This window comes from Microcebus murinus, chromosome 5 (assembly GCF_040939455.1).
Source record: "Microcebus murinus isolate Inina chromosome 5, M.murinus_Inina_mat1.0, whole genome shotgun sequence".
NCBI classification, from domain to species: Eukaryota; Metazoa; Chordata; class Mammalia; order Primates; family Cheirogaleidae; genus Microcebus; species Microcebus murinus.
Genome location: NC_134108.1, coordinates 14,324,225 through 14,350,485, shown reverse-complemented (window position 1 = coordinate 14,350,485; position 26,261 = coordinate 14,324,225). Strand labels below are relative to the sequence as shown.

Here is a 26,261-nt window from a genome sequence, read left to right as displayed (position 1 = left end):
CCATAATCCCCAGCCAAGTTGCTGGATGTACTGCATGTGTACCACCCTCTTCAATAATCCCTTGAAGTGGCTGTCGCTTCCTAAATGTAGCAGTGTAGTGTTTTATCTGAAATGGGTGACTGAAGCCTGAAATTTTGAACTGAAGGGTCCAGTTTTGGATGCCTCAGCTCTTCCCTTCTTTTGCAAGATGAAATTTCAAAGGCGACAATGGCAATCACCTATAACAAAGAGAAGGTCGGGGTCTACTCCTCTCCATTCATACATCATCCAAAGCTACTTTTTAATGGCAATGCTTTCTTTCCATTAAAGCTGTATTTCCTATGAGGAAATTACATAGCACTTTAGAAAATCCAGTTTTTAGCAACATCTGTTGAACGAATGAGCCACTTTTATTTATTTACCTTATTTTTAATTTTTTTCAGAGAGCAGGTCTTACTCTGGCACTCAGGCTGGAGTGCAGTGGTGTGGTCACAGCTAACTGTAACCTTGAACTTCTGGGCTCAAGCGATAGATCCTCTTGCCTCAGCCTAGTAGCTAGGACTACAGGCTTTCACCACCACACTCAGCAATTTTTTCTTGTTTTTTTTTGTAGAGTCAGGGTCTTGCTATGTTGCCCAGACTTGTCTCAAACTCCTGGGCTCAAGTGATCCTCCCACCTTGGCCTCCTTAAGTGTTGGGATTACAGGTGTGAGCCACTTTTTATTGTTTTCCCAATGTAAGTTAAACACCAGTGGTGTTCACAAGGGCCAGAACCAGAAGAATGACAGCTCAGATTAATTCTGAAGCTTACATGTTTGGATTGCTTATACCGTCAACTGAAATTTCCAAGCTTATTTAGACTGGTACCATCCAAAACTCAGAATAAATTATTAAGTTTATAACCTCTCAGGTTAATAGGCACCAAGCATTCCAAGGTGGGGCCAGTGGGCTTCAGCATCTACACTCAGCTCTTCTCTGTTTTGGGAGGGAGCTGGAGTTCAGCAGGTCTCCCCCACGCCCTGGGTGGAGGAGGTGGCCACAAGCTGATACTAGAAGCCCCAGCATCCATACATAACTAGGAGATGAACACAGCACCTGCCCTTCCCCCTCCAGCAACTTGCAGGAACAGAAGTGGGGGTAGCCGGCATGCTGCCCTCACCCACCATTGTCGTGATTCCCATGACTTTCTGATCCCCAAGACCCTGCCTGCTCTTTGGCTGCATCTCATGTCCCTTCAAGGCTGCATGGTGTGGCCTTGAGGGCTGCAGAGGCACACCCTGATTCCCCCGTCACAGACATTCAGAGAAGTCAACTTGGCACGCATGAGGCTCTCATTGAAGTTGGGAGATGTGAATCTAGTTTTTTTCTTTTTGAGACAAAGTCTCACTCTGTTAGCCAGGCTAGAGTGCTGTGGCATCAGCCTAGCTCACAGCAACCTCAAACTCCTGGGCTCAAGCGATCCTCCTGCCTCAGCCTCCCAAGTAGCTGGGATGAATCTAGTTTTTTAAAAAAGATGAAACCAGGCCGGGCGCGGTGGCTCACGCCTGTAATCCTAGCACTCTGGGAGGCCGAGGCGGGCAGATTGCTCAAGGTCAGGAGTTCGAAACCACCCTGAGCAAGAGCGAGACCCTGTCTCTACTATAAATAGAAAGAAATTAATTGGCCAACTAATATATATAGAAAAAATTAGCCGGGCATGGTGGCGCATGCCTGTAGTCTCAGCTACTCGGGAGGCTGAGGCAGGAGGATCGCTTGAGCCGAGGAGCTGGAGGTTGCTGTGAGCTAGGCTGACGCCATGGCACTCACTCTAGCCTGGGCAACAAAGCGAGACTCTGTCTCAAAAAAAAAAAAAAGATGAAACCAGTGGAAACCACTCAATATTTAATAATCAAGGTTTATATTGCACTTTGAATTTGTGTCATTTTTAGGCAAACATCTCCTGGCCTCCTATTTCTTCCTGGTGAAAGAAAGTTGGGTAAGATGATCTCTAGACATATTCCTGGTCAAACTTTATTCATAGCATCTTCACAGAGTGTTCACTCATTTGATTTTCACAATCTGATGACCCAATGTGGTTATAAACGTCTTCATTTTACAAATGCAGAAAATGCCACTCACATTAGGGGAAGTGCCCAAAGTTCTGCAGCCAGGAGGACAAGATACAGCTAGAAAATGAATCCTCACACAGGCTTCCCCCACTTCCTCTTCCTGTATCTCTTTGGGTAGACAAATACACAGAGATAAAATCACATACTCATTTAATTAAACATTTATTCAATGAAAGGATGTATAAAAACTTACAAATCTGAGAACTCAACTATACATGAAATAGGACGATGGGATATTCAGTTTTTAACGTGTACATAGAGTATAGCTATTAACTATTCTCCCCTTCCTTTTCCCCTCAGTCCTTATTTCTGGCTCCTATTTTGTACTGTGAGACCACCCTTTTATTGGCCTAAGGGAGGATTAATGGACAATTTTTACAATTTTACATTCAGGCCAATGGAAAAAATTAAAAAAAAAAAAAACCAACTAGAAAATAAACGTCAAAATCAAGTTTTTTTTTCCCAAATAGCAATTAGATTTTTTGTCCTGATTTCTCTTTGCCATTTTTGATGCTTCAATTAATGTTGCCAGTAAACTATTAGCATTGACTTTTCAAGTTATTAAAGTTACTACATCTTGTGCTCACAACTTTCCCCATAAGATGCATATTCCCATATCCTTTTCCCTGGTGTACACACTGATTTAAAAGCAGCCGGATGGTGCAAAAATCAATTATCACTGGCAACTGCTAGAGAATGGCATGTCATTTTCTATCCAGAGAGACAATTTACAGAATAGTACTTTCAAATCTGACTTTTAAAACAAACAACAAATTTGTCAGAAACTAAAATACAGCATTTTGTTGTTCAACTGGGAAAGAAGCCAGCAATTAGATAAGGCATGTGCATTAATTTGCCTGTTTATAGCAAGTACCCACAACGTTTTCTCTTATAAACAAACTCATAGCTTGTTTTATCCAAAAATTAAGATTGCCATCACATTATTACCTTTTCTCTTTTGTGTTTTTTTAAAGTAGATTTCTTAACTAATGATTTTTCTTAATTGGACATAATCTCAAAGGATGCATTCTGAAACAAGACACCTGCAGGATAAATACTAATAACTTTTTTTCGGGTTTAAAGTTTCCCCACACCTTCTGGATTTTTGCATAGTACAGAGCCCAGCACTATCTCAGAGATGCATGCTGTATTTTCTGACAATATTTTTCTGAGAAGGAAGACTTATTACCCAGGGAAAGTCATAATTTTAGCTTACCAAATTGCATTCTAGTTGTTTTGTTTTGTTATATACCCTTCATTAGTTCCAAGTATGCTTTTAAATAATCTAAAACTTCTCAAAATCTATTTGAGTTTATAAGTACTACTAACCATTATCTTTCCAATATCCCCTGAATTAAAGTAGATACATTCCAGGTTTATAATGCACAAAGCCTTTACAGAGGTGGGGCTGGGGTGGGGTGGAGGGGAAGAGGAGAAGGGAACAGGGACCTGTTTGTATCATGCCACGGAGAACTACAGTTCTGAATTGGGGGAAAGGAAGGACAACAGTCTTTGTAAAAATGACAGTTTTTTAAAAGATAAGTAATATTCAGTCTAATAATACAGTTTCCTGTTCCTTTTTGATGGAAGCTAGCACTGGGTGGTCAGCTTCCGTTACTTCTGAGTCCCCACTGCCCAGGAGAATGGACCGCCCTTCGTCTAGGGCAAAAACGTCCGAGTTCTGGTTTTGGCATGAATGTTTAACAACCTCATTGGGCGTTGAGAATGTTTTGTCACACAAGTTACATTTGTAGGGTTTGTTGGTTTGTACCAGCATGTTGTCCATCTGACTACCTTCCTCGAACGTGCAGAGTTCCAGAGTCTGTTTGTCCACCATGGTGTATGTGTCGATGCTCTGGTTGAGGCACACGTGGCGGGCAGCCTGGTTGGCCCTGCAGAAGCTCTTGTCACAAGTGCTGCATTTGAAAGGCTTGCCGGTGTGTATGTACATGTGCTCCCTCCAGTGGCTTTTCTGGATAAATTTGCGTCCACATATCGTGCACTCGTACTTCCGCCTCTTCACCTCCCTCTCCTGGTCGGCCTGCTCCAAGTTGTCAATGTCAGCGATGTCTGAGGGGGGTGGCGTTTCCGACTGCTGCTGTCCATCGATGATTGGAGAATCTGAGATGTGCTGCAGCTCACTGTCACTTATCATCCCAGCTTCAGGCACTTCCATGGCATCTTTCCCAAGGTCAGCGGCATTGCTACAGAGAGACAGGGGCACCCGGCTTTCTCCCTGCTGGCTGGACGTGAAAGGGACTCCCGTGTGAATCTGGAGGTGCTCGCGCAAGCTGCTCCGCAGGGTGAAGCGCCGTCCACACAGGTGGCAGGCGTAGTACTTTGGGAAGCTTCCGTTCCTCTTCATGATGCTCGGCTTGACGTGGGCTATGGTGAGGGACGCAGGCTGTTCGTCAGAGGAAGAGGCTTCCAGGTTGGTCTCCTCCCCGGGAGGAGGGGGAGGAACAGGAGTGGAAACAAGTTCTGGAGACAGCGAGGTCTGCAGCGGGTCCGAGGGAGTCATGTTTGTCCGATTCACCTGGGCCAGATTCGAAGTCAGCTGGGAGAGCTGAGAGGCCTCTGGCACTGGCTCCTGGCTCATTCTGGAAGGCTGTGGCCTTGGCTCTCGCCCCAGTTTTTCAGGTGCTGAAGCAATCTTAGTGGCTTGTCTCAACTGATGATCTGCAATCTGAATGCCATACAACGAAGAAGCCAGGGGGAAGACTTGGTCGGGATGAGTGAAGGCTCCTTGGCTGGCGAGGCTGGCCTCCTGGATCAGCGGGTATGCGTGCAGAAACTTGATCCCCTGTTCTAATCGGACAGGGTCAATCAGCTGAGGCGCCATCTTCCCAGTGTACATCAAATGTAAGAGATAGCTGAAAATATCCGGCTGTATATCCGTTGGTTTCAAACGGACACACTCACTGAAAGAAACAAGTAAAAAAATCTGTAAGTAAATGCCAATCTAGGTCTCAAATGATAACACAAAGCCTGAAGAAAAAAATACACACTTAAAAATAAATGAAACAAGAGTATTTCCCATTTCTGACTGTTACTAAGTTTCATGAAATGGATGGAAGAGTCAAAAGTTCATATTAAGCAAATGTGATGTAACCTGTAGACTCTTAACACAGTTCTTCTCCTAGTTATCTAATGTCAAATTAAATGTTATGTATTATATTTTATACAGAACTCCAGGAGTTCCTTATCAAATGTAATCATTAGCATCAGCACTGCTGCTGGGCTTTGCAGGGATTCTTTCTCACTTGATCGCCGTTAATTCTCATTTTACAGAAAAGGGTTGAAGCTTAGAAGGGTTAATACCTTGCTCGATATATCACACAGTTGGTAAGTGGCGGAATTGAGATTTGAACCTAGCTCTACCTAACTGCAAAGCCACTGCACCAAAATCCTTCATTAAAACAATCCTGTGTGGTAGGCAATAGATCTGATTATTGACATTTGACAGATATGGAAACTGAGGTCCCCAAAAGTTAAGTGATTTAAATGAGACATTAATTAATATGTTAATAAACATGTTAAAGACATATAAAAACATAGTAAACATATTAACAACATATTAAAGCAGTTGATGGTACTGTTGATTTCCTCAGTTTTAGACTCTACTGTTTGCATCATTTCAGAAACATCATCCTGATCAAGCAATAATAATGAAGAGGTCCCCAAGAACTCTTCCCAGACTGTCGATAATGACTGAAATTCTATTGCATCATTAGAAATTAATCAGATAGATATCTATATATCATGAGGTATACTTTTAATCAACCACTGAGTGAATACATTCTACAATGAATTTTCAACTTCAAAGATAGCTTCCTTGAATGCTTTTAGAATTTATGAACATTTTTTTCTTATTTTTTAATTTTTTTTAAAACAAGGTCTCTTTATGTTGCCTAGGCTGGTCTCAAACTCTTGGCCTCAAGGGACCCTCTTGCTGGGATTACAGGCATGAACTACCACACCCAGTCCATTTTTTTATATACCATTTCTTGGGATTGTAATTCTCCTTGGCTCTTCTAGCAGTGATGTTCGTTTTATTAACAAATGTTTTCAATATGCTAAAATTATTAACATCATACCCTGCTCTTCTAAATCTAACATTTTATTCTATTTAAAACAAAAAAGTGATTTTACCAGCAATTTGTAACAACAGATTTCTATAATTACTGTATTGCTATCAATGTGTGTATATTTCAAGAAGGCTGTGTACAAATAACTCAATTGTTTTGAATCAAAGTATGGAAGTCAAAAAATAAAAAGCATAAAAACTAGCATCTCTTTGACGGTATAAAGGGAAGAGTATATGTGACTATTTTTCTCTTCTTTAAAAACAGACACACAGATCCTTCATATTTTTATTTGGAGTCCTTTTATATCCCTTTAAACAGGAATGCAAATACAGGTGATCTTCTCTTTAAACACGAGATAAGTCCCAACAATACTAAGTGCATACTATACCATATTTAGATGCTCAGGGGAAATTCAATAATTAAAATAAAGCTTCAGGGTTTACTGTGGTGAAGACTTTACAATGTAAACAATCAGCTCCCAAGTGAATGCAAGACTAGGGGGAACTTGTCCAGGACTGGGCCCAGGCCTAGAGACAGGAAGGCCTCAGGCCTTCAGAGATGCAAATGACCCGCAGACTATATCAGGCACCTTTTGTCCTGCAGGATGGAACATTCCTGCAGGGAGAGGGAGTCCCCTCGCCTGACTCCCCTTCCCCCACAAAAGGGGAAGGGCAGAAATCCAGAGGGGAGCTTTGCGCGTTGGCATCCAAGGAAGATACCACCCAGCAGAGTCCCTTTCCAGCAAAACTTTGGTTTAAGTGCTGTAATTTTTTTCTCATTTGTTGTTGGATAGGCAGCTCGACTGTACACCTCTCAAATTTGGAAGAACTGTGCACAGTCTCTGAGGGCAAAGGAAGGACAGAGCCGGGAGGCCTGGGCCCACACTGCAGCCCCGCCCACAGGGAGAGGACCTCCCAGGACCCGCTGGGGAACTGCCCGGGAACAGAAAGCAGCATACCCCTGGGGTTGACAGCCAGAGGTTCCAGGGCCCAGGGAGGGCTCCAGATACCTATTTATGTCCATTTATTTATAAATTCTTTTCTTAAAGCAGAGGCAGATGTGCACACATATACACACACACTTTAAAAATTGGTGGAATGTTTAAAGTTCCTTCTGCTACAATTGAGCCATCTCCACCCTGGACTGCTTTACTCATGGCAGACTGACCTCTCAGTCACTCAGCTTGCTATGGGCCGGACTTTGGTCATTTCCTAGTCCTCTGAGAAGGACAAAGTTGCCTACAATAAAATCACATCTAAGTGGTTTGGTTTGCAGATATCTGTCTGACATAACTCTTTTATATGGGAGAAAGACGAGCATAGTTTTAGTACAGCTATAAGCCCTTCTGTATAAACTTTCACATTAATTTCCATTTTCAATTTTTCCTTCACCAGAATTTTCAAATAAATGATAGACTTAAAGAACTTTAAAAATAAGGGCCGGGCGCGGTGGCTCACGCCTGTAATCCTAGCACTCTGGAAGGCCGAGGCGGGTGGATTGCTCGAGGTCAGGAGTTCGAAACCAACCTGAGCCAAGAGCAAGACCCCATCTCTACTATAAATAGAAAGAAATTAATTAGCCAACTAATACATATAGAAAAAGTTAGCTGGCCATGGTGGCGCATGCCTGTAGTCCCAGGGGAAGCTGAGGCAGTAGGATCGCTTGAGCCCAGGAGTTTGAGGTTGCTGTGAGCTAGGCTGACGCCACGGCACTCACTCTAGCCTGGGCAACAGAGTGAGACTCTGTCTCAAAAAAAAAAATAAGGACTTTTAGATAATGTTACCATCATTGGAAGGCTGTATGTAGAAAGGCCTGTCCCTCAGTAGTTTTATTATTAAGAGCTCAAAGTCTACAGTCCTCTGTGATTTAAACTGAAACATAAGATACAGACATCTAGTGGTACCCATAGACATAGACATCCTCTGAGCTCAACTTGAAAAAAATTCTGATTGTATTCTCAGTTCTCAGCCTCCGAGTAGCCAGGTGGCGAGTGACAGTGCCTCACACACAGAGGTGCTGGTTTAAAAGCATGTCCCTGGTCTGTGCCCTGTGTTTGCCCTGCCTTGATGAGCTAGAATTCTGGAATCTGCATGTAGAAGCAAGGCCGGCCACCAGGCAATGTGTCACCTCTGGTATACTAACACATTATTGCTTACACTTGGGACTTCTAATACTTAAACAGCACATTCCCTTGTTAGAAAGGCATTTATTTACTGCCCCATACTTACGTTTCTTGCATCTAATTAAAACCCAGTACATTGTATTATTTGACTCCTCCAAATTAAAATTGTCTCTTTTTCAAGATAATCCAATTCACTATGTTGAGACCACAAAGTACAAAGCCCCCACAAGGCAGGAAGTCTCCAGCACAGATGGAGTTAAGGGGGCATCCTTGGTGTTGCAAGGTGAGCCCCCTCCCCTCCTCCATTAGTCTGTTGTGGTCCCTTCTGCTCCTCCAAACATTTGTCAAGTGGCTATTCTATTACTATTACGAGATTTGTAAGACCTAGTAGTCCCTGCCCTCAAGAAACTTACAAATGAGGTGGGGAGGTAAATATACAAATAAAAACATAGGGAGAATGTGAAGCTCTTAGAAACGGGCACAATTACCCTGCTGTGACCCTAGAGATCACTTTTGATCATTTTGGTTCTCCTGACTGGGGAGGGGTCATGGGAGAGGTGACATATGAGCTGGGACTTAGGGAGTGGGCAGAACACCAGCAAAATGCAGTTTGGGTGAGCCCAAACCATGGAAGCAGATCAGGTCAAGTGATGATGAAGGGTTCGGTATCCCAGAGAGGCCCAGCCTGAGATGAGGCTGGAAGGTGGTCAGGCTCAAGCCCGTGGGGCCTTGGGCGACAGAATAAGGAGTCTGTGCATTATTTTGACATGTAGTGGGCATCCCCTAGGTTTCTGATCAAAGGAATAACCCAATCTAGTAGGTTTCTCATCAAAGGCACACCACAATCAAAGCACTCTTTAGAAATACTAATCTGACAGTAATGTGGGAAATGAATGATTGCATAATGGAAATGAGAAAGGGACGGAAAGGACAACTGTGATTTAAAGAAAACATGATTTGGGAACTGATAAGATGTGATTTGAAAGAGATTTTTAAAGCCTGGGTTACTTGAAGATAAGAAAATAGGCATGCTGGGAAGCACTTCAAGAAGAGACTAAATTCAGTTTTAGACATCCTCAGTGAGATAAAAAGAGATATTCAGCTCTAACTGCCCTGTAGGCAGCCCAGGGCCTTGGGATTAGAGTTCTGGAGACAGAAAGGTCAAGGCCAGAGCTATAAACTGGAGTTTCCAGTACAGGCAAGATCTAGGAAAAAGACAAGTACCCTTGGCACAGTGCACAAGACAAAACTCTTAGAAATCCCAGGTTTAGAGGGCAGAAAAACAAGGCGTTATCTGGCTATAAAAATGCAGATGACAACCACTTAAGAGGAAGAAATCAGCAGCAAATGCTGCAGAAGACAGGATGCTAGAGACTGAGACAAGCGCAGTGGTTTTGGTGAGGGGTGACCTTTGAGAAAGAATTTCAGTAGAATGATGGGGTGGAAACCACAGTGCAGATGGATAGGAAGAGTGTGGGATGAGGACAGTGCTGGCAAAGACCTCGAGTACCCTTTTAAGGACTTTCATTATAGAATGAAGGAGAAGCAGCATCATAACTTAAGTCAATAGCAATGTTGAGGAAGTCCTGATCCCTCATAGCCTGGGGGTGGAGGAGGAGCATGAAAAGTATAAAACAAAAAGTACAGAATAAAAATCGAGGGGCAAGATTTCGGAGCATGGGGGAAGAAAGAAGATTGTCTTCCTGAGAGCCCCTTTTCAATAAGATAGGAGAGATGGGAAGGAAAAAACCAAGCAAAGATAAAATAGGCACATTTTAAGTCAGAAAAAGGGCAAACTGGAGGAATTCATGCCTCAAGCTTCTCATTAGAGTAGGAGACAAGAATAAACATTGAAAGTCGGGGGATATTTAGAGGACTGGGGCTGGCGGAGAGAAAAGGCTTTGATAAAGGAGTCCAGAAAAGACACTGAAGGAAGGGTCCACTGAGGTCACGTGGCTGGCTTTGTAATGAACCCAATTCTACTGATCCTGACTGTGCAGGTGACACCCAGCGAGGATATCTGGAGCAGGTGGGGCTGTGTGGAGTTAGCAGGTCTGGGTTCTCAAGTGCTACTGAAAGCATGAGTAACCAAGAAGGGTAGGGGTCAAGTGGGGTGACAAGGGAGCTGGGTGCCTAGGAGCCTAGGGACAGGTAGAGACCCATGGTCTTGATGACAGCAAGGGACATGAAGTCTATAGTCATTAGGTTATTAGCAACCACATTAGTTACCTGGTCTGATGGACAAACAACATCTTAAAGTAATTGGAGAATGAAGCAAGAACTGATTTGTGTGCCTTGAAGTATACATCGCCGATTGCAACCGTGCAGTCACACAGGAAACCAAACTCTCGCTGAGCGTTTAACTGTTGCAGTAGAATAAGTCCATGGTTGGCCAAATCCATTTTTTTAAAAATCTGCAAAGCAAACAATTTTATTTTTAAGAAAGGTGATTCACAAATAAGTATGTGTCCTTTATAGTCACCAACAGTAATGATCATAGCTAACATGTCATCACAGCTAATGTGTCAGGCACTGCTAAAAATGTTACATAAATTAACTCATTTAGTCTTCATAACAGTCCTCTGAAATAGTTCTGTCATTGCTCTCTCTCTCTTTTTTTTTAAAACAGATGACATCATTTAGGGTAAATTAGGGAGTTCTGTGATTTGTCCAAGCCTACACAGATGGCAAGTGGAAAAGCCAGGAAATGAACTCAGGTAGTCTGCCTTCAAGCAGGCATAGTATGTCCTTGAGACAGCAAATATTCCTGGGTCATTTAGTCTTTTAGTTTAAGATCTCACATGCAAATTAGAATGATGCATCAGAATTTGTCAACACTTCTATAGAGAGAGATAATTAAGGTGCTGGGGGTGGGGTCACAGCAGAGCAGGGTGAAAATCTTGCTAAGTTTAGGGCAATATTCCAGCTCCCACAGGGTGCCCTGGCCAGTGATATAATAGTTGATGCACCCATTATCCCTTTTACTCTCAACACTAGTGGAGTGAGGAAGTGAGACCGGTGCTCTGCCTCCTGTTTTGTGGAGGAAAAAATGGGCTTTCGGAGTGGAAAGTAACTTGCCCCAGGCCTTCTAGCTGGAAGGTGGGGGAATCAAAATTTAAATCTAAATGTTCTGATTTCAAATTCTATGATTTTTGTTGCTCACACTTGACTCAGCAAAGTACTCCAGCCTGAATCTATTTATAGTAGAGAAGCTGCCTGATATTACCTGGTCCTTCAAATCACAATCACTAGACTGCTCCTTTCTCACAAACAGCATTTGTAAAGGCCCACTACACACAAATCGACATTATATTTAACATTATACTTAATGCTGAGAAAGGGTGAATGCTTTCTCCATAAGATTGGGAACAAGGCAAAGATGTTTGCTCTCACTATTTAACACAGTACTAGAAGTACTAGTTAGTGAAATAAAGCAAGAAAGGAAAAAAAGGCTTATAGTTGAAAAAGGAAAAAATAAAATTTTCCCTATTTGCAGATGACATGATTGTAACATAGAAAATCACCCCCCCACCAAAATCTATAAAAACTCCTAGAACTAACAAAGAAGTCTGGCAAGTTCGTAAATGTACAAAAAGAAAAATTCAACCATAATTCTATATACCAGCAAGGAACACATGGACACTGCCATTACAAGTATAATGCCATTTACAATCACTCAAAAAAATGAAATACATAGGAGTAAATCTATAAAACATATATGAGACTTGTATGTTAAAAACTCAATGAAATAAAATAAAAGATCTCAATAAATGAACAGACGTACTATGTTTATGAACAGGAAGACTCAACAAGGGAAAGATATCAGGGTTCCCCAAATTGATACAAATATGTTTGACACATTTCCTATCAAGATCCCAGGAAGATTTTTTTTGTAGATATAGACAAAATTATTCTAAAAATGTATATGTGTAAAGGCAAAGGAACAAGTATAGCCAAAACAACTTAAAAAAAAAAGAATAATAAGGTGGGAGGAATCAGTCTACCCAATTTTGAGACATATTACATTGCTACAGCATTCAAGACTGGCTGGCATTGGCAGAAGGAAAGAAGTGCAAATCAATGGAACAAATGGAGAACCCAGACGTAGACTCACATAAATGAGCACAACTGATTACTGACGTAAGCACAAAAGCAATTCAGTGGAGAAAGAATAATCTTTTCAACAACTTCGCTTGATCAATTGGATTTCCGTAGGAAAAAAAAAGAACCTTGACCTAAGTCTCATAGCTTATATAAAAATTAACTAACTCAAAATGGATAATGGATATTAAACTATCTAACAGAAAGTAAGGAAAATAAACTCATAGCACATAATTGCCTCTTAGAAAACACACAGTACAACTACCCACTTTGTTTTGTTTAATTAAAACACCTGTGGCCTAACTCATTATCGCTAGACTTTCGTTTTCTCAGCCTTGCAGAGCCCTAAGCAGACAGCGGGGATGTGAACTCCCCACTCCAGTTCTCTGCCTCAGTTCCTCCCAGAAAAACATTTTCAAGGACTCAGATAAGCTGGCCTCACAGAGGAAAGAAAAAGAGCACCTGCAATAGCTTCACAGCCGCTTCTGTTACCGGTCTGCTGAAGCAGAGGGGAAAAGCCATTTTTTACCCTTTAAAAACTCCAAGCAACGTTTCCTCAGGGCTGACTCTTCCCTCCTTCCTCCATATGCCGTGGTCACTCCCTCCTTTTCTGTCTCTCTATCTCCCTCTCTCTGTCTTTCTTGGAAAAAAATCAACTTTTTGCTATTTTATATCCTAATCTTGCATGAAAAATCTTTTGCCACCAGTGGTGTGAGCACCTAGTAAGCTTTCCACCCTTTTACTGGTCAAAGAATTTTTACACTTAACATCAAATGCAAAATCTATGAAAGAAGAAATGGATAAACTGGACTTCATCAGAATTAAAAACTTTTGCTCTGTGAAAGACCTTGTTAAGAGGATGAAAACACATGCTAAATACTAGGAGAAAATATTTGAAAGCCTTTGCAAATTATTCCTTCAACAAATGACTAGTATCTGGAATATATAATGAACTCTCAAAACTCAATAGTAAAGAAAACAATCAAATTAGAAAATGTACAATAGACTTGAAGAGACATTTTATTAAGAGGATATACAGATGGTAAATAAACACACGAAAAGATGTTCAACATAATTAGCCAGTAGGGAAAAGCAAATTAAAACCACAATGTCACTACACACCTCATCAGGATGGCTAAAATAAAAAACAATCACAACAGTAAATGCTGGCAAGAATGTGGGAGAAACTGAATCATTCATACACTGCTGGTGGGAATGGGAATGTAAAATGTTACAGCTATTCTGGAAAATAGCAGTTTCTTAAAAAACTAAACAGGCAAGTACCATATGATCCAGCAATTGTATTCTTGGACATTTATCCCAGAGAAATGAAAACTTATGTTCACACAAAACCTGTGTGTCCACAGCAGATTAATTACTAATAGTAAAAAACTAGATACAACCAGGTGTCCTTCAGTGATTAAATAGTCAAAAAAAAAAAAAAAACACACTGTGGAAAACCCATACCATGGAAAACTACCCAGCCATAAGAAGAAACAACCTACTGACACAACTTAGGTGAATTACGCTCAGTGAAAAAAGCCAATCCCAAAAGGTTATAGACTGTATGACTACCTTGATATAATACTTTTGAAAATTATAGAAATGGAGACTAGATTAGTAGTTGTGGGGTGTAGGCCACTGGGGTGAGTTCATAGAAGGGCAACATGCAGGATTTTTGTGGTGACAGAAATGTTCCGTCTGCAGCTGACTGGATCAATGCCAATATCCTGGTTGTCAAACTACAGTCCTGCAAGGTATTTCTATTGGGGGAAGTAGGAAAGGGCATATGAGATCTCTCTATATTATTTCTCACAACTGCATGTGAATCTATAATAATCTCAAACCTACTACACATTAATTAATTGACTAAATTAAAAAAGGGGATAACTATGCTTAATTTCAAAGTTAGGGAAGCTACTGTGGAGAATGTATTATCAATAAGCCAAAACACGAAAACAAAAACAAACCCACAGTAATTCTTAATTAGCAGGCGCTGGACCAAGTGAATAATACTTTTAAGTGACTGATCAGGTCACAAAGTAAGAATCCAGGATGTCAAATTTCATGTTTTCTACCAAGAGCCATACTCAAGTATGAGAGATAGGAGAGTTATCCAATATTGCAAGTAATTTGGCTGTAAAGACCTACATTGAGGGCTGGGCACAGTGGCCCAGCCTGTAATCACAGTACTCTGGGAGGACAAGGTGGGAAGATCACTTGAGGTCAGGTGTTTGAGAACTGCCTGAGCAAGAGTGAGACCCTGGGTCTACAAAAAATAGAAAAAAATTAGCAGGCGTGGTGGTCTGTGCTTGTAGTCCCAACTACTCAGGAGGCTGAGGCCAGAGGATCACTTGAACCCAGGAATTTGAGGCTGCAGTAAGCTGTGATGACACCACTGCATTCTGGCGGGGGTGACAAAGCGAGACTCAAGTCTCAAAAAAAAAAAAACAAAACTCATATTGATGTCTTATGTGAACGTGAAAACTGCTGGCATGGATCAGGGACTCCGTTCCCCCATGCTTTCTGTTAGGAAGGGGAGGCACAGAAAAGGCTTAGGGTTCATATAATGAAAGCCAGAGATGCTGCCAGATTGCAAAGTAACCGGGATTACAGAGAAACATCACTTTAATCTGACCTCCTCATAACCTCTTCTAACTGGACACAACTCAGAAGCTTGTCTTCAAGGCTGTTCTCTGTAAAGTGCCAGAATACTTCCTTTTCCATCTTGCTAAGCTGCCTTTCTCTACGTCCTCTGAGCCCCAACTGCAATGTGCTGCCCTGGCATATCCTCTGACTTGATTTTGTGCACCTATTTTTTAGGCAACTTGAGATCCCACAGCTTCAGGTATCATCAGCAGTCGCTTCAAGTGCAATAACACATTACTATTTATCCTTTGATGAGAATGACAAGAATGATTGTTATTTATGGAGTGCTACTGTTAATCATTCATTTCCATATGCTATTCATTTAATTTTCTACTAACTCATTTGAGATGTTGGAGGTATTGCTACCCACATTTTATAAATCAGGAAACAGGCTTAGAGAGGGTAGGGAGCTTGCCCAAGATTATAAAACCAGCAGGTTCAACAAGTGGGATTTAAATTAGGGTTCATTCGATTTGTCAGAACATACTAAATGGAAGTGTATATTTGTTTTAAATTAATAAGAAATATTATTTTTACTGCTACTTTTAAGTGTATATACTTGTTATAAAAGATTCAACTATTAACACACAAAATGTGAGAATTTTCCATCCATCCCCACCCCAGTGCATGTCTCCTCACTCTGGTCAATATTGGGGACTGCCAGTTTTTAAGAAAATCTTTGCCAATATTACTTTTTTACTTTCTATGAATTTCATGATAAAGTGAAACATATTTTTACATTTATTCACCCACTTATATTTCCTCTAGTATATCTTCCTGAGTTTTACCCATTTTTATACTAGATTTAGTTTACCTTTTTCTTATCCATCTATACAACTCTTTGACTACAAGGAGAACGAGTCCTTTGTCACATATGTTGCTATCATTTTCTCGCTTTCTTTTGATTTTGTTTACAGCGATTTTGACATATATAATTTTGTTTTAATATCATATTTATCATATCATAATATCATATTTATCAATATTTTATAGGAGGATTTTGGGGTTTTTGGTTTTTATATGAATGAATATATTAATATGTTATCTCCTTCGACATAGCAAAACATACGGCTCCTTCTCTCCATAAACAGACTACCATAAGTATTCTATTCAGACCATAAGCATGAAGCCATGATAAAAATGCTGACTACTTCTTTTTTAAGGGGGTCTACTGGTTATTTTAGGATCTCAATTTAGGAACATCTCCTCGACTAGGAACCACACTGAACATAAATCTTCAAATATAGAAGGAAGAACACATGCGCATGACTCTCAGTGAAGTGAAGAAATCAAATGGAAAGGAAGAAAAATAAAGAGAATGATTCGCATGTTCAAAATTCACATGGAGGAAAAATTCACATGGATCAACTTGAAAAAAATCTTATTTTGGAAACAAAACAAAACAAAAACAAACCCAAAAAACCTTCCTCAGAGAGAAAAACAAAAACAACCCCCCAGACTTTTCCATATGTGAATTATCCTGATGAAGCGGGTGAGAGGGTGGAGGAGGTACCCTGGTGGATCGCAGCATAAGAGCATCTCAGGCAGCCCCACCCAGCCTGGCCCAGCGATAGCACTGCCCCTTCCTAAATCTTTCTTTCCTCTCCTATCACAGTCCCTGTCATGCTCATTTCCACGAGGCTTAACTTGCCCAACTGCTGCGCAGGCTGAGCTGCCCCTTCTCTGTGCAAGTGGCTGTCGCTCTTCCCACCTCTGGGCGGGCTCCTGCCTCTCATGCCCACCCGGGAATGGCTCGCCAAGGTCGAGAGGACCTCTGTTCCCTGGCTGTAGGGACTCAGTAGCTTACTCAACTTCTCTTCAGCATCCTGCTTTGATAAATTTTCTGGCTTCCAGGCCACTGCTCTCTGGTTTTCAGCTCACCAGGGGCTATTCTATTTTAATCTACATCAAGGAGTTCTCTCGCTGGTTCTCCTCTGCGTCTGGTTCACAGCCCACTTCTCATTCTGCAGTCTCTTCTGGTGATCTCCACTTCTACTTGGCTGTCCCATAGGAACCCCAAACTCGATCTAGGTAAAAGTGAACTCAAATCCTCCCTGTCCTCCCACTGCCATTTCCCCTAAAAGGACAATAAAAACCAGGACGTAAACCTGTTCCTTTTACACTCCCAGCTCAGTGTACAGCACTATCACCCACCCTGTGACCAAGCCAGAAATCTCAATTCATTTTCAGGCTTCCATTTCTCTTACTCCTCACATCATCAATCAGCCACCCCTATGCCATCAATCCGTCTCCAGTTCTGGCCTCCTCAACCCACCCCTCAAGCAGCAGTCAGAATGATCTTTCCAAGGGGCAAATCTGATATTCCCACCCTGCTTACCATCCGCAGCACTGGCCGTTGCTCACTCTGCATGACATGCTCTGGTGCTAACCTAAGCAAATGCTTTCCCAGCTTCTTGATTTCACAGACTTACTAAAAACAAACAACTCTCTAAACTGGGGAGTACAACAGAGTGTTGCTCCCTCTTTATTTTGTAAGCAAAGATATAAAAAATTCACAAACCCAGTAGGGATTTTTTTTTTAAACACATAAATGGGTAGAAAGGACACAATGTCAGTATATACTCCCAGAGGAAGGATTGCTAGCACTAGATTCAGTACAGTCATGTGTTGCTTAACGACAGGGATACATTCTGAGAAATGCTTCATTAGGTGACTTTGTGTTGTGTGAACATCACAGAATGCACTTCTACAAACCCAGCTGGTGAGCCTACTACACGCCTTGGCTACGTGCGATGGTCTATTGCTTGGACGCTACCAACCTGAGCAGCATGTTACTGGAGGCAACTGTCACACAATGGGAATTTGTGTATCTAAACAAATTGAAATATGAAAAGGTACCGTACAAATACAGTAATCTTAGGGGACCTCTGTTGTATATGCAGTCTTTCGATGGTTGATGCACGACTGCATATGGAAAAATAATTTTTTTCTAATGCAAAAATATTACAACATAAAATTTTACTTTATTATATTAAATTGTGTCTAATTATTCTCTTGATATACGATTGTTCGTTTGGTGACCTTCAGGGAGGGATCATCAAGTGTCCGTCTAGCTTGTTCTGAAATCCAAGCATTATCAAAAATCCAGTTTAATCGAGTATGTTGATAATGAGAAAAAAGGATGTTATTTTACTCACTCTGGAAATTCTGGATGAACCAAGATAAGCTGAGGAGCAGCAGTTTCTCTTTCCAGAAGGTCCTGAACACTCAGGGCATCACGTGACTCCGCACAGTCTGCCCACTCACCGTTCAGCGGCTGCACTCTCAAGGCTGAGCCACTGGAAACCTGACCGCCAGTCTCAGCAGTCGGGAGACGGCATGCTGGGACAGGGCGTAGAACCTCTGCTCTAGACCTTTGACTGTGCTACTTGCAGAGGGAGGGACCACTGAAACCCACACTTGTCCCTGACCCTCAGGATCAAGAGGCTGTCTCGGCCTCTGAGCATCTGTGAACGAGCCAGTTCACACGTGTTGGCCTGATGCTTTCTGGAAGGGATGCTGAGTCTTCTTTATCATTTACTGCTTTATCCCATGTGCCTAGTATATTGCCTAGTTTTTCATATTTGTTAGGTAAATTAATAACTAGATTTGGAGTGGAGAAGAGTGCTGAGTTCCAGCCATGGTTCAGCCCTCAATGGGCTGGGCGATGGTGGTAGAAGCTCAGATTCTTATTCACCTAGATTGATCTAAAAAATGCTCAATTTAATGCCTGCTACATTTTGGAAGAATTTTTCTATTTAAAAGTGTCACCTTGTGTTTGTTCATGTTTACAATTAAGTTCTGAATAGTGATTTATAGTTTACAATAACCCTGAAGGGTAAAGACCTTGAGAAGAATGAGGCAAGAGATTCAGGCTGGAAACTAAGGTCATGCTAAGGATTTTGGCCCACATTTAAAAGCAATAGGCGGCCACCCAAGGGGATTTTAAAAGCAGGATGACTAAATCAGATGACCTAATCAGCCTAAAGAGGAGATCTGCTAGTGGTCTACAAGAGAGATGATGGGCTAGGCAGTGGTGATGAAGAGAGAATGAAATGGGCAGGATATGAAAGATATTTAGAAGATAAAAACCAACAGACCTGGTTGGTGGGTTAGATCAAAGTGTCTGAGATGACTCTTAGATTTCTTACTTATATAACTGGATAGACTGTGGTGCTCTCCACCAGGAGGGAACACAGGGCAAAAACCCCATTTGGTGGGGAAGGGCAAGACATTAGGTTCAAACACGTTGGGTTTGAGACACTTTTGAGACACCCAAGCTGAGATGTAGAGTACATGTTGGTTATGTCTGCCTAGAGCTCGTAAGTCCGGACTGTGGTTTATGTCTGACAGCCGCCACAGAAGCCAGATGTATCTAACTCCAGAAGCCCTGTTCTTAATCTTACATCACTATAGTGTCCTTCAGAGAGAGGTTAAAACTGTCAACAAATAAAAGTCAGGATTGAACCTTTTGTCTTCTCGGCATATAGGTCATGCTGTCTCCTCTTCACTACCTTGCCCACTAGAACATTCCTAAAAGTTCTTATTGATCCTAGATGATAATCAGACATAGAACTGAAGACCTATATAAAATCCCCAACCATTTAAACACTGCAAACGGAACTTAAAATAAAAAAAAAAAAAATTGTTTTGTCTTTCCTAAATTAGAATAGTGAGCAGAGAGGAACTGAAAAAAAATAGCAATGGATCGAGGAGGCAGTTCTTTTATTAAAAGCAGGTTTTTTTTTTTTTTTTTTTTTTTTGAGACAGAGTCTCACTTGTTGCCCAGGCTAGAGTGAGTGCCGTGGTGTCAGCCTAGCTCACAGCAACCTCAAACTCCTGGGCTCAAGCGATCCTCCTGCCTCAGCCTCCCGAGTAGCTGGGACTACAGGCATGTGCCACCATGCCCGGCTAATTTTTTCTATATATATTAGTTGGCCAATTAATTTCTTTCTATTTATAGTAGAGACGAGGTCTCGCTCTTGCTCAGGCTGGTTTCGAACTCCTGACCTTGAGCAATCCGCCCGTCTCGGCCTCCCAGAGAGCTAGGATTACAGGCGTGAGCCACCGCGCCCGGCAAAAGCAGGTTTTTAAGAATGCCTCCTTTATGTATATAAAGTTTTTTCCTTAAGTAAATTCAGAGACTGCAAGACATATTCACGTTGATATAAAAAACACTTTCTGAAGCCAAGTATAATGCCCTTTTAGATTGTTTAATGTTTTGGCTTTTATCTTCACCATTTCCCACATTGATAAGGGTACAGTGACTACCTAGTTGGCAAGTGCTTTCAGTTTCCACCGTGGCGCACATACGGCTGATCCTTAAGCAAGTTACTCATCTTTTGGAGGGGCAGCTGAATGGGACACATAACCACGTTCTATTTGGACAACCTAAGTTCTCCCTTCACTTTCAGTATAAGAACGGGAGACCAAAACAGCTTTTGGGAATTGATGATACCCTTTTTAAAGATAATAGCTCTTCTAAGACACTAAACACCACTTAGACTACCCGTTTCAAGAGCACTAAAAGGGTCCTCTGAAGTTCTTGATTTTATTTAAGTGAAGCATAAATGAATACTGTAATGCACAAGACATTACAGTAATACACGCAGCATTACCCACAAGTAAGATTGATTCTTTCAAGTAGTTTATACCACTTACCAGGATGAAAAACTGCTTTTTCAAATTAATATTGTTAATAATTAATATGGGAGGGTCCATGAAGTAAACCTGAATGAAGCTGGTCAGTTGAATTTTAATATATTTTAAAACTGTATTTCAAAGGTAGGATATGCATCTTATTTAGTTGTGATGACAGATCGGTATATTTTTCTTAACATTTCTTTAGTCAACCCTCTCCCATAATAATTAAAAAAAGGAGGGGCATAAACTAATAGCACTTATGTTCACATTGGAAAGCATTGTATTTATAAAAGGTTTGTCTTTTCAATTTCATTTTCTTTATGTTAACATTTAAATCAGATTTTAGTTTCCAAATGTGAGTGGGAGTCATAAGGAGGCAATTCAGAGATTTTTTAGGTGCCAGGTACAGGTAGGTCAGAAATTTATGGCTAATAAAGAGTTGATATTAAAGTGATAATTCCAAAAAGCATTATACTACAATAAACTTTAAGAAAACCTACATATGATCACACACAGCAAAATTAAAAACTTTATCTGCTTCTAATAACCCACCAAGTAGTGACTACTTTCCTTTTTTATATGCCATATGATGATTTGCAAAATTAATCTGAGGAAAATGTAATCACCTACAGGTCTAGCTCAAGGCACGCCATAGTCGAGTTCCAAATGTGTTTAACTCAGTCTTAATTGAATAACATATTTCAATATTTTGGGTCAGAAATTCTCAAGATTTTTGGTGTTAGGACTTCTTTACACTCTTTAAAATGACTGAGGTCACCAGTTGTATGTTTATATGGATTTTAACTATTGATATTTACCATATTAGAATTAAAACTGAGAAATTAAAAAAATATTTATTAATTCAATTAAAAACAACAATAAACCCATTACATGTTAACATAAATAGCACATTTTTATGAAAAACTGTTTTCAAAAACAACAGTGAAGTGGCCTCTTTTATATTTCTGCAATTCTCTTTAAGAGACAACTGGATTCTGCATTTACTCTGCTTCTCAATTTATTCTATTGTGGTACTTGTTTTGCTTGAGTATTTAATAAAATCCAGCCTCACCTACATAGTTGGAATAAGGAGAAGTACAAATTTAATAGCCTTTTCAGGCAACTGTGGCTATTCCTCTTTGATACTATGCCAAAACTTGACAAGTGGTAGTTTCTTAAAGGTTAGTTGTATGATCTAAAACTACATCAATGGATAGACCTGCCAGCTCAATTATAGCAAAGTTCATTGGTCTATGTACTTCAGTGGCTTTTACCTATGCATGATATTTAACATCATCCATTGGTCATTTGGAAAATATGAGCTCACTGTGTTAAGCAGATCTTCCCAAAGTCAACACATTTTGTCAACAGAGTGAAAAAGGCCAATAGTATTACTATAACAATAGTTTTGACCTTATGGAATTCTGAAAGGATCCTGGGGATTCACAGTGGTCTGTAGAGTGGACCACATCTTCAACAGCCACTGTTCAGAATCACTTTGGGTTCTCAGACAATCTACACGACTAGCTTGGTGCAGGAGAACATGCACACTTCAATATCATTTTTTCAAATGATTCTGATGCTCAGCCTTACTTGGTGCAGAATTTAGGAGGCAACTATGAAACAAATAGTATACTAAAACCTTTCGCAAAGAAAAAATAGTTTTTGTAAGTACTTAGGCAGATACATAAAAGTGCTATACAAATTTCTATCTTTGCACACTGAGCTTTCTTGAAGTGAGAATCAAAGTCATATGATGTATACCTCCTGCATGTCAACTAGGGATTCTATGTTTCAGAATAAATACCAGCCTCTAACTTGACCTCTGTACCATAAAAAATGGTCCCAAATGTCTTGGTCTTACAACTCCTGGTAAATGTACCCTGAGTACAGATTCCACATCTTTTTTTTTTTTTTTTTTTGGAGACAGAGTCTCACTCTGTTGCCCTGGCTTAGAGTGCTGTGGTGTTAGTCTAGCTCACAGCAACCTCAAACTCCTGGGCTCAAGCAATCCTGCTGCCTCAGCCTCCCAAGTAGCTGGGACTACAGGCATGTGCCACCATGCCCGGCTAATTTTTTCTACATATTTTTAGTTGGCCAATTAATTTCTTTCTATTTTTAGTAGAGACGGGGGTCTTGCTCTTGCTCTGGCTGGTTTGGAACTCCTGACCTTGAGAGTGATCCTCCGGCCTCTGCCTCCCACCAGAATGCTAGGATTACAGGTGTGAGCCACCACGCCCTGCCTGATTCCACATCTTAATGGTTGTATCAGCATGGTAAAAATGCCGATTAATCTTATTTACTATTCATTCAAAATAACATTTTTAACAGTTTAATTAGCAAATAAAAATCGTAACCTATTTGAGCACAAAAAGGTTTTAAAAATGTTTTCAGTCTAATGCTTAGAATGTTTACAATTTTTTTTTATTCAAGAAAATTAAAATTTTGAATTCTCTTTTAGGTTTTCAGGGTCATGTTTGGAGACCCAAAGAGCATGAGGAAAAGTGATAAATGACCTTTTGCCAGGTACATTTGGAAATTTACGGTAAATATCTCCAGCAAATCAGTTCTTCCAATCTTCCTTCCCCACGACATTCTGGCACCACACAACTTACCCAACTTTTCAAAGTTACTACAGGAAAGGTGATTCGGTCTAGGGAGGAAGCACTAAGAAACTAGTAGAGCCCTCATCTCTACCGAAGATGATTCTATGCCAATGCCACATTGATCAGCGTTAAATGCGTCCTTCACTCTTTACTTCTCTTTCTGTGATTCTCAAACGGGAAAGCACATATCCCCTTACTCAGTGATGTGCAGTGGGTACTTGAAATCACAGGATGTATCTCCTTAGAGGCTTGGGGTGGATACATTTTTATATTACCTTATAAAAGTACAGACTTAAAACTGGCAAGAAGCTGGACTGTACTACAAAGTTTTAGGGGTGCTTTATATACCATGCCCATTAATTGGTTCCTCCACTGCTGACCATTGGTAGCACTTAATACCACTGGCACACCACGTCTTGTACTTTTAGATACTATAATGCTTTGGCTAGCAAATAAACTTGTATAAACCACAAGTTTACCAAATGAGAAATGCCCAGTTAAAAAGAATGTAGTATTGGCGGTAAATTACTATCTTCTTAAAAATTACCTTTTAACAGTTTGAAGACATCCTGTATACACACCAAGAAGGTCATTCAGAATGCAAAATGAAATTTACGTTGCCAATTAATCTGGTTTGTGATAAATCAGAGAACGGAAATTTAAATGGCTTAGTTCTAATTTTACATTAAAATTTCAGGCCTCTCACACTAAAACGCTAGTGATATGTACACCTTACCCCGGTGCTCCTTCAGGGTCAATACAGATGGTCTACAGTGCAGACTGTACACTAGAGGACAAGTCAACTCGTTTAAAGTAAACCCAGCACTCTGGAGTTCAGCGTGAGCCCGTAATTCCGGACCCCCTTCTTTATGCTTTATTTTACTAAAACAATACCCTATAAAAATGAATAGAATCGAGACACACACTAAGTAGGCCCATTGTGTGATGAAAGAGCAAATGAACAATGCAGACGGGTGGGGAGGGGCAGCACAGAGCCTGCGTCGCATCCCTAGGGCATAATTAGGAGTTGGAGTAGTTGCAAGTCTCCAGTAAATGGCGTAGCAGTAAGTGTTTTCACCCTGCCCAGTACTTTGCCTGCGCTCTGCCCTCGCCTTCTTTATTGCCTCTCTGATTCACTACCATCTAAAAGCGACGAAAACCTCGCTTCCCTCGCAGCTTCTGGCTTAGCTCTCTTCGCAGCCTTGTTTAAAAATTAATGGTTTGGGGGTTTCGCTACGCCGAGACACGACTGCGCCCCCGACCTTCCCTTCCCGGAGCCCGGGCCGCGCGGGTCGAGGCAGAGCAGCGGAAACTGCGGGCGAGGCCGGCCTTATCGCGGGCGCAGATCGCCGCCGGCGCAGCGCGCTCGACGCCGCGGCAGGAGCCGCAGCCAGGGGCGAGCAGGGCGGCGCCCAGCACGGCCCGCGCGTCCCTCGCCCGCCCCACAGCCGCCCAACGGCCGCCTCGCCCCACCCCGGCCCAAGGGGCGGGGGCCCGGCCGGAGGCGGGGCCCGGGGTGCGCAGCGCCCTGGCCCGCGGGGCCACTCCGGTCTCGCCGGCCCCGCCCCCGGCTCCAAAGGGCTGCGGAAAGGGGAGGGCGACGCACTCTGGCCGCGCCGCACGCTCGCCGCTCCCCTCAGTTCCGTGTGCGCGCGCGCGCTCGCCCCAAGTCCCGCGGAGTTTAACACAATGCCGACGCCTACGCCGTGCGCAACGCCCCGGCCGGCGCAACAGCCCGGCGCCGGGGGCGGGGGGTGGCCCAGACAAGGAAAGGGGATGAGCGCGCGCGAGAGCCGGAGACAGCGCGAGACCCGAGGAGGCCGGAAGCGCGCGTGCGCGCCCCCGCCCGCGAGCGGGGAGGCGGAGCCGCAGCAGTAGCGGCAGCAGCTGTAGGAGCCGCTGCAGCTGGGAGAAGCGCCAGAGAGGCCGGGCCTGCTCCGGTCGGACCGGATCCCTCCCCTCCCCCTCTCTCCTCCCTCCCCTCCCCCAAACCCACTTCCGCAGCTCGCGGCCTTGCCGCCGAAGAAGCAGCGGCGGCAGCAGCAGGAGGCGGCGGCGAGGCGTCGGAAGGATTACGCACCTGACGGGCCCGCCTCTCGGGGCTCCAGCGCTGGACGCTGACCGGCCGCCGCCGCTCGGGACGCTCTTTGCGGTGGCAGAGGGAAGGGAGGGACCGGCCACGGGGAACGGAACGCGAATCGCCCCCCTCCCCTTCCTCCCTCCCTCCTCCGATCCGCCGCCCGCCCTCTCGGCTTCCGTCCCCTCCCCCTCCCGCAAAGCCCCGGATGGAGCCGCCGCCGACTCGCCGCCGCCTGGCTCCGGGGGATGGTTTTGTCAGGCGGCCAGAGTCCGGCGCCAGGCGCAGCCGCCACCGCCCCCGCGGGGCGCCCCTGCCCTCGCTTCCCAGAACCGGCTCCCCGTGTGGCCCGGGCCCTCCGCCTGCCTTCACCCGGAGCCCTGGGACGAGGGTCATTCGTCTTCTTTGTTGCCACCGCCGCTGCCGGAACCGTTTGCGAGCTCCGGTGGCCCCCGCCCCCCCTCCGCCTTCCCGGAGCCCGGGCCAGGGGTGGCACGTGGGCACCGGCCCCGGGAGGCGGAGGCGGTGCGCGCTTACCTGTCGCCGGTGCTGCTGCGGCGGGGGGTGTGGAGCAGGCGCCGCTGGGCAGCCTTGGCTGTGCTGTCCTCACCGCCGCCGCCTCTGCTTCTCGCTGCTGCTGCTGCTGCCGCCGCGGTCGGTGTCTCCGGCGCGGCGGCGGCGGCGGCGGGGCTTTTCCTGTCCGGTTACGTTAAGGTCACATGACCGAGAGAGCGGAGCGACTAGTGCAAAGAGGCTGAGAGCGGCTCCCGCCGGGGGGGAGAGGCGGCGAGGGAGCAGTGGCGGCAAGAGCCCCCTCCGCCCCCCCAGCCGCTCCCCTCCCCCCTCCCGCCTCCGCCTCCGCCTCCTGCTGCTCTGCCGCCGCCGCCA

General features: G+C 43.2%; 1 protein-coding gene across 3 annotated transcripts; it reads right to left on the bottom strand.

Moving 5' to 3' along the window:
- Positions 1-2,232: 2,232 nt before the first annotated feature.
- Positions 2,233-26,028, bottom strand: ZBTB2 (zinc finger and BTB domain containing 2). Of its 3 annotated transcripts, none has more exons than XM_012740915.3 (3): positions 25,911-26,028; positions 10,527-10,711; positions 2,233-5,008 (listed from the first exon to the last, which is right to left on the bottom strand). In XM_012740915.3, exons 2-3 carry the CDS (start codon positions 10,697-10,699, stop codon positions 3,637-3,639), a joined length of 1,545 nt encoding a protein of 514 aa, XP_012596369.1. In that variant the 5' UTR covers positions 10,700-10,711; positions 25,911-26,028; the 3' UTR covers positions 2,233-3,636. The 3 variants fall into 3 exon arrangements, with proteins under 3 accessions (XP_012596369.1, XP_012596367.2, XP_075858976.1); XM_012740913.3 differs by lacking the exon at positions 25,911-26,028 and adding an exon at positions 25,377-25,487; XM_076002861.1 differs by lacking the exon at positions 10,527-10,711 and having other exon boundaries at positions 25,911-25,994.
- Between the last annotated feature and the right edge of the window lie 233 nt (positions 26,029-26,261).

Bases quoted from the DNA above. Each gene is read 5' to 3' on its own strand.
- ZBTB2 (XM_012740915.3), bottom strand. From the start codon at position 10,699: ATGGATTTGGCCAACCATGGACTTATTCTACTGCAACAGTTAAACGCT. The intron at 5,009-10,526 runs GTAACTAATGTG...TGTTTCTTTCAG, and splicing joins TTGTTTGTCCATCAGACCAG to TGAGTGTGTCCGTTTGAAAC.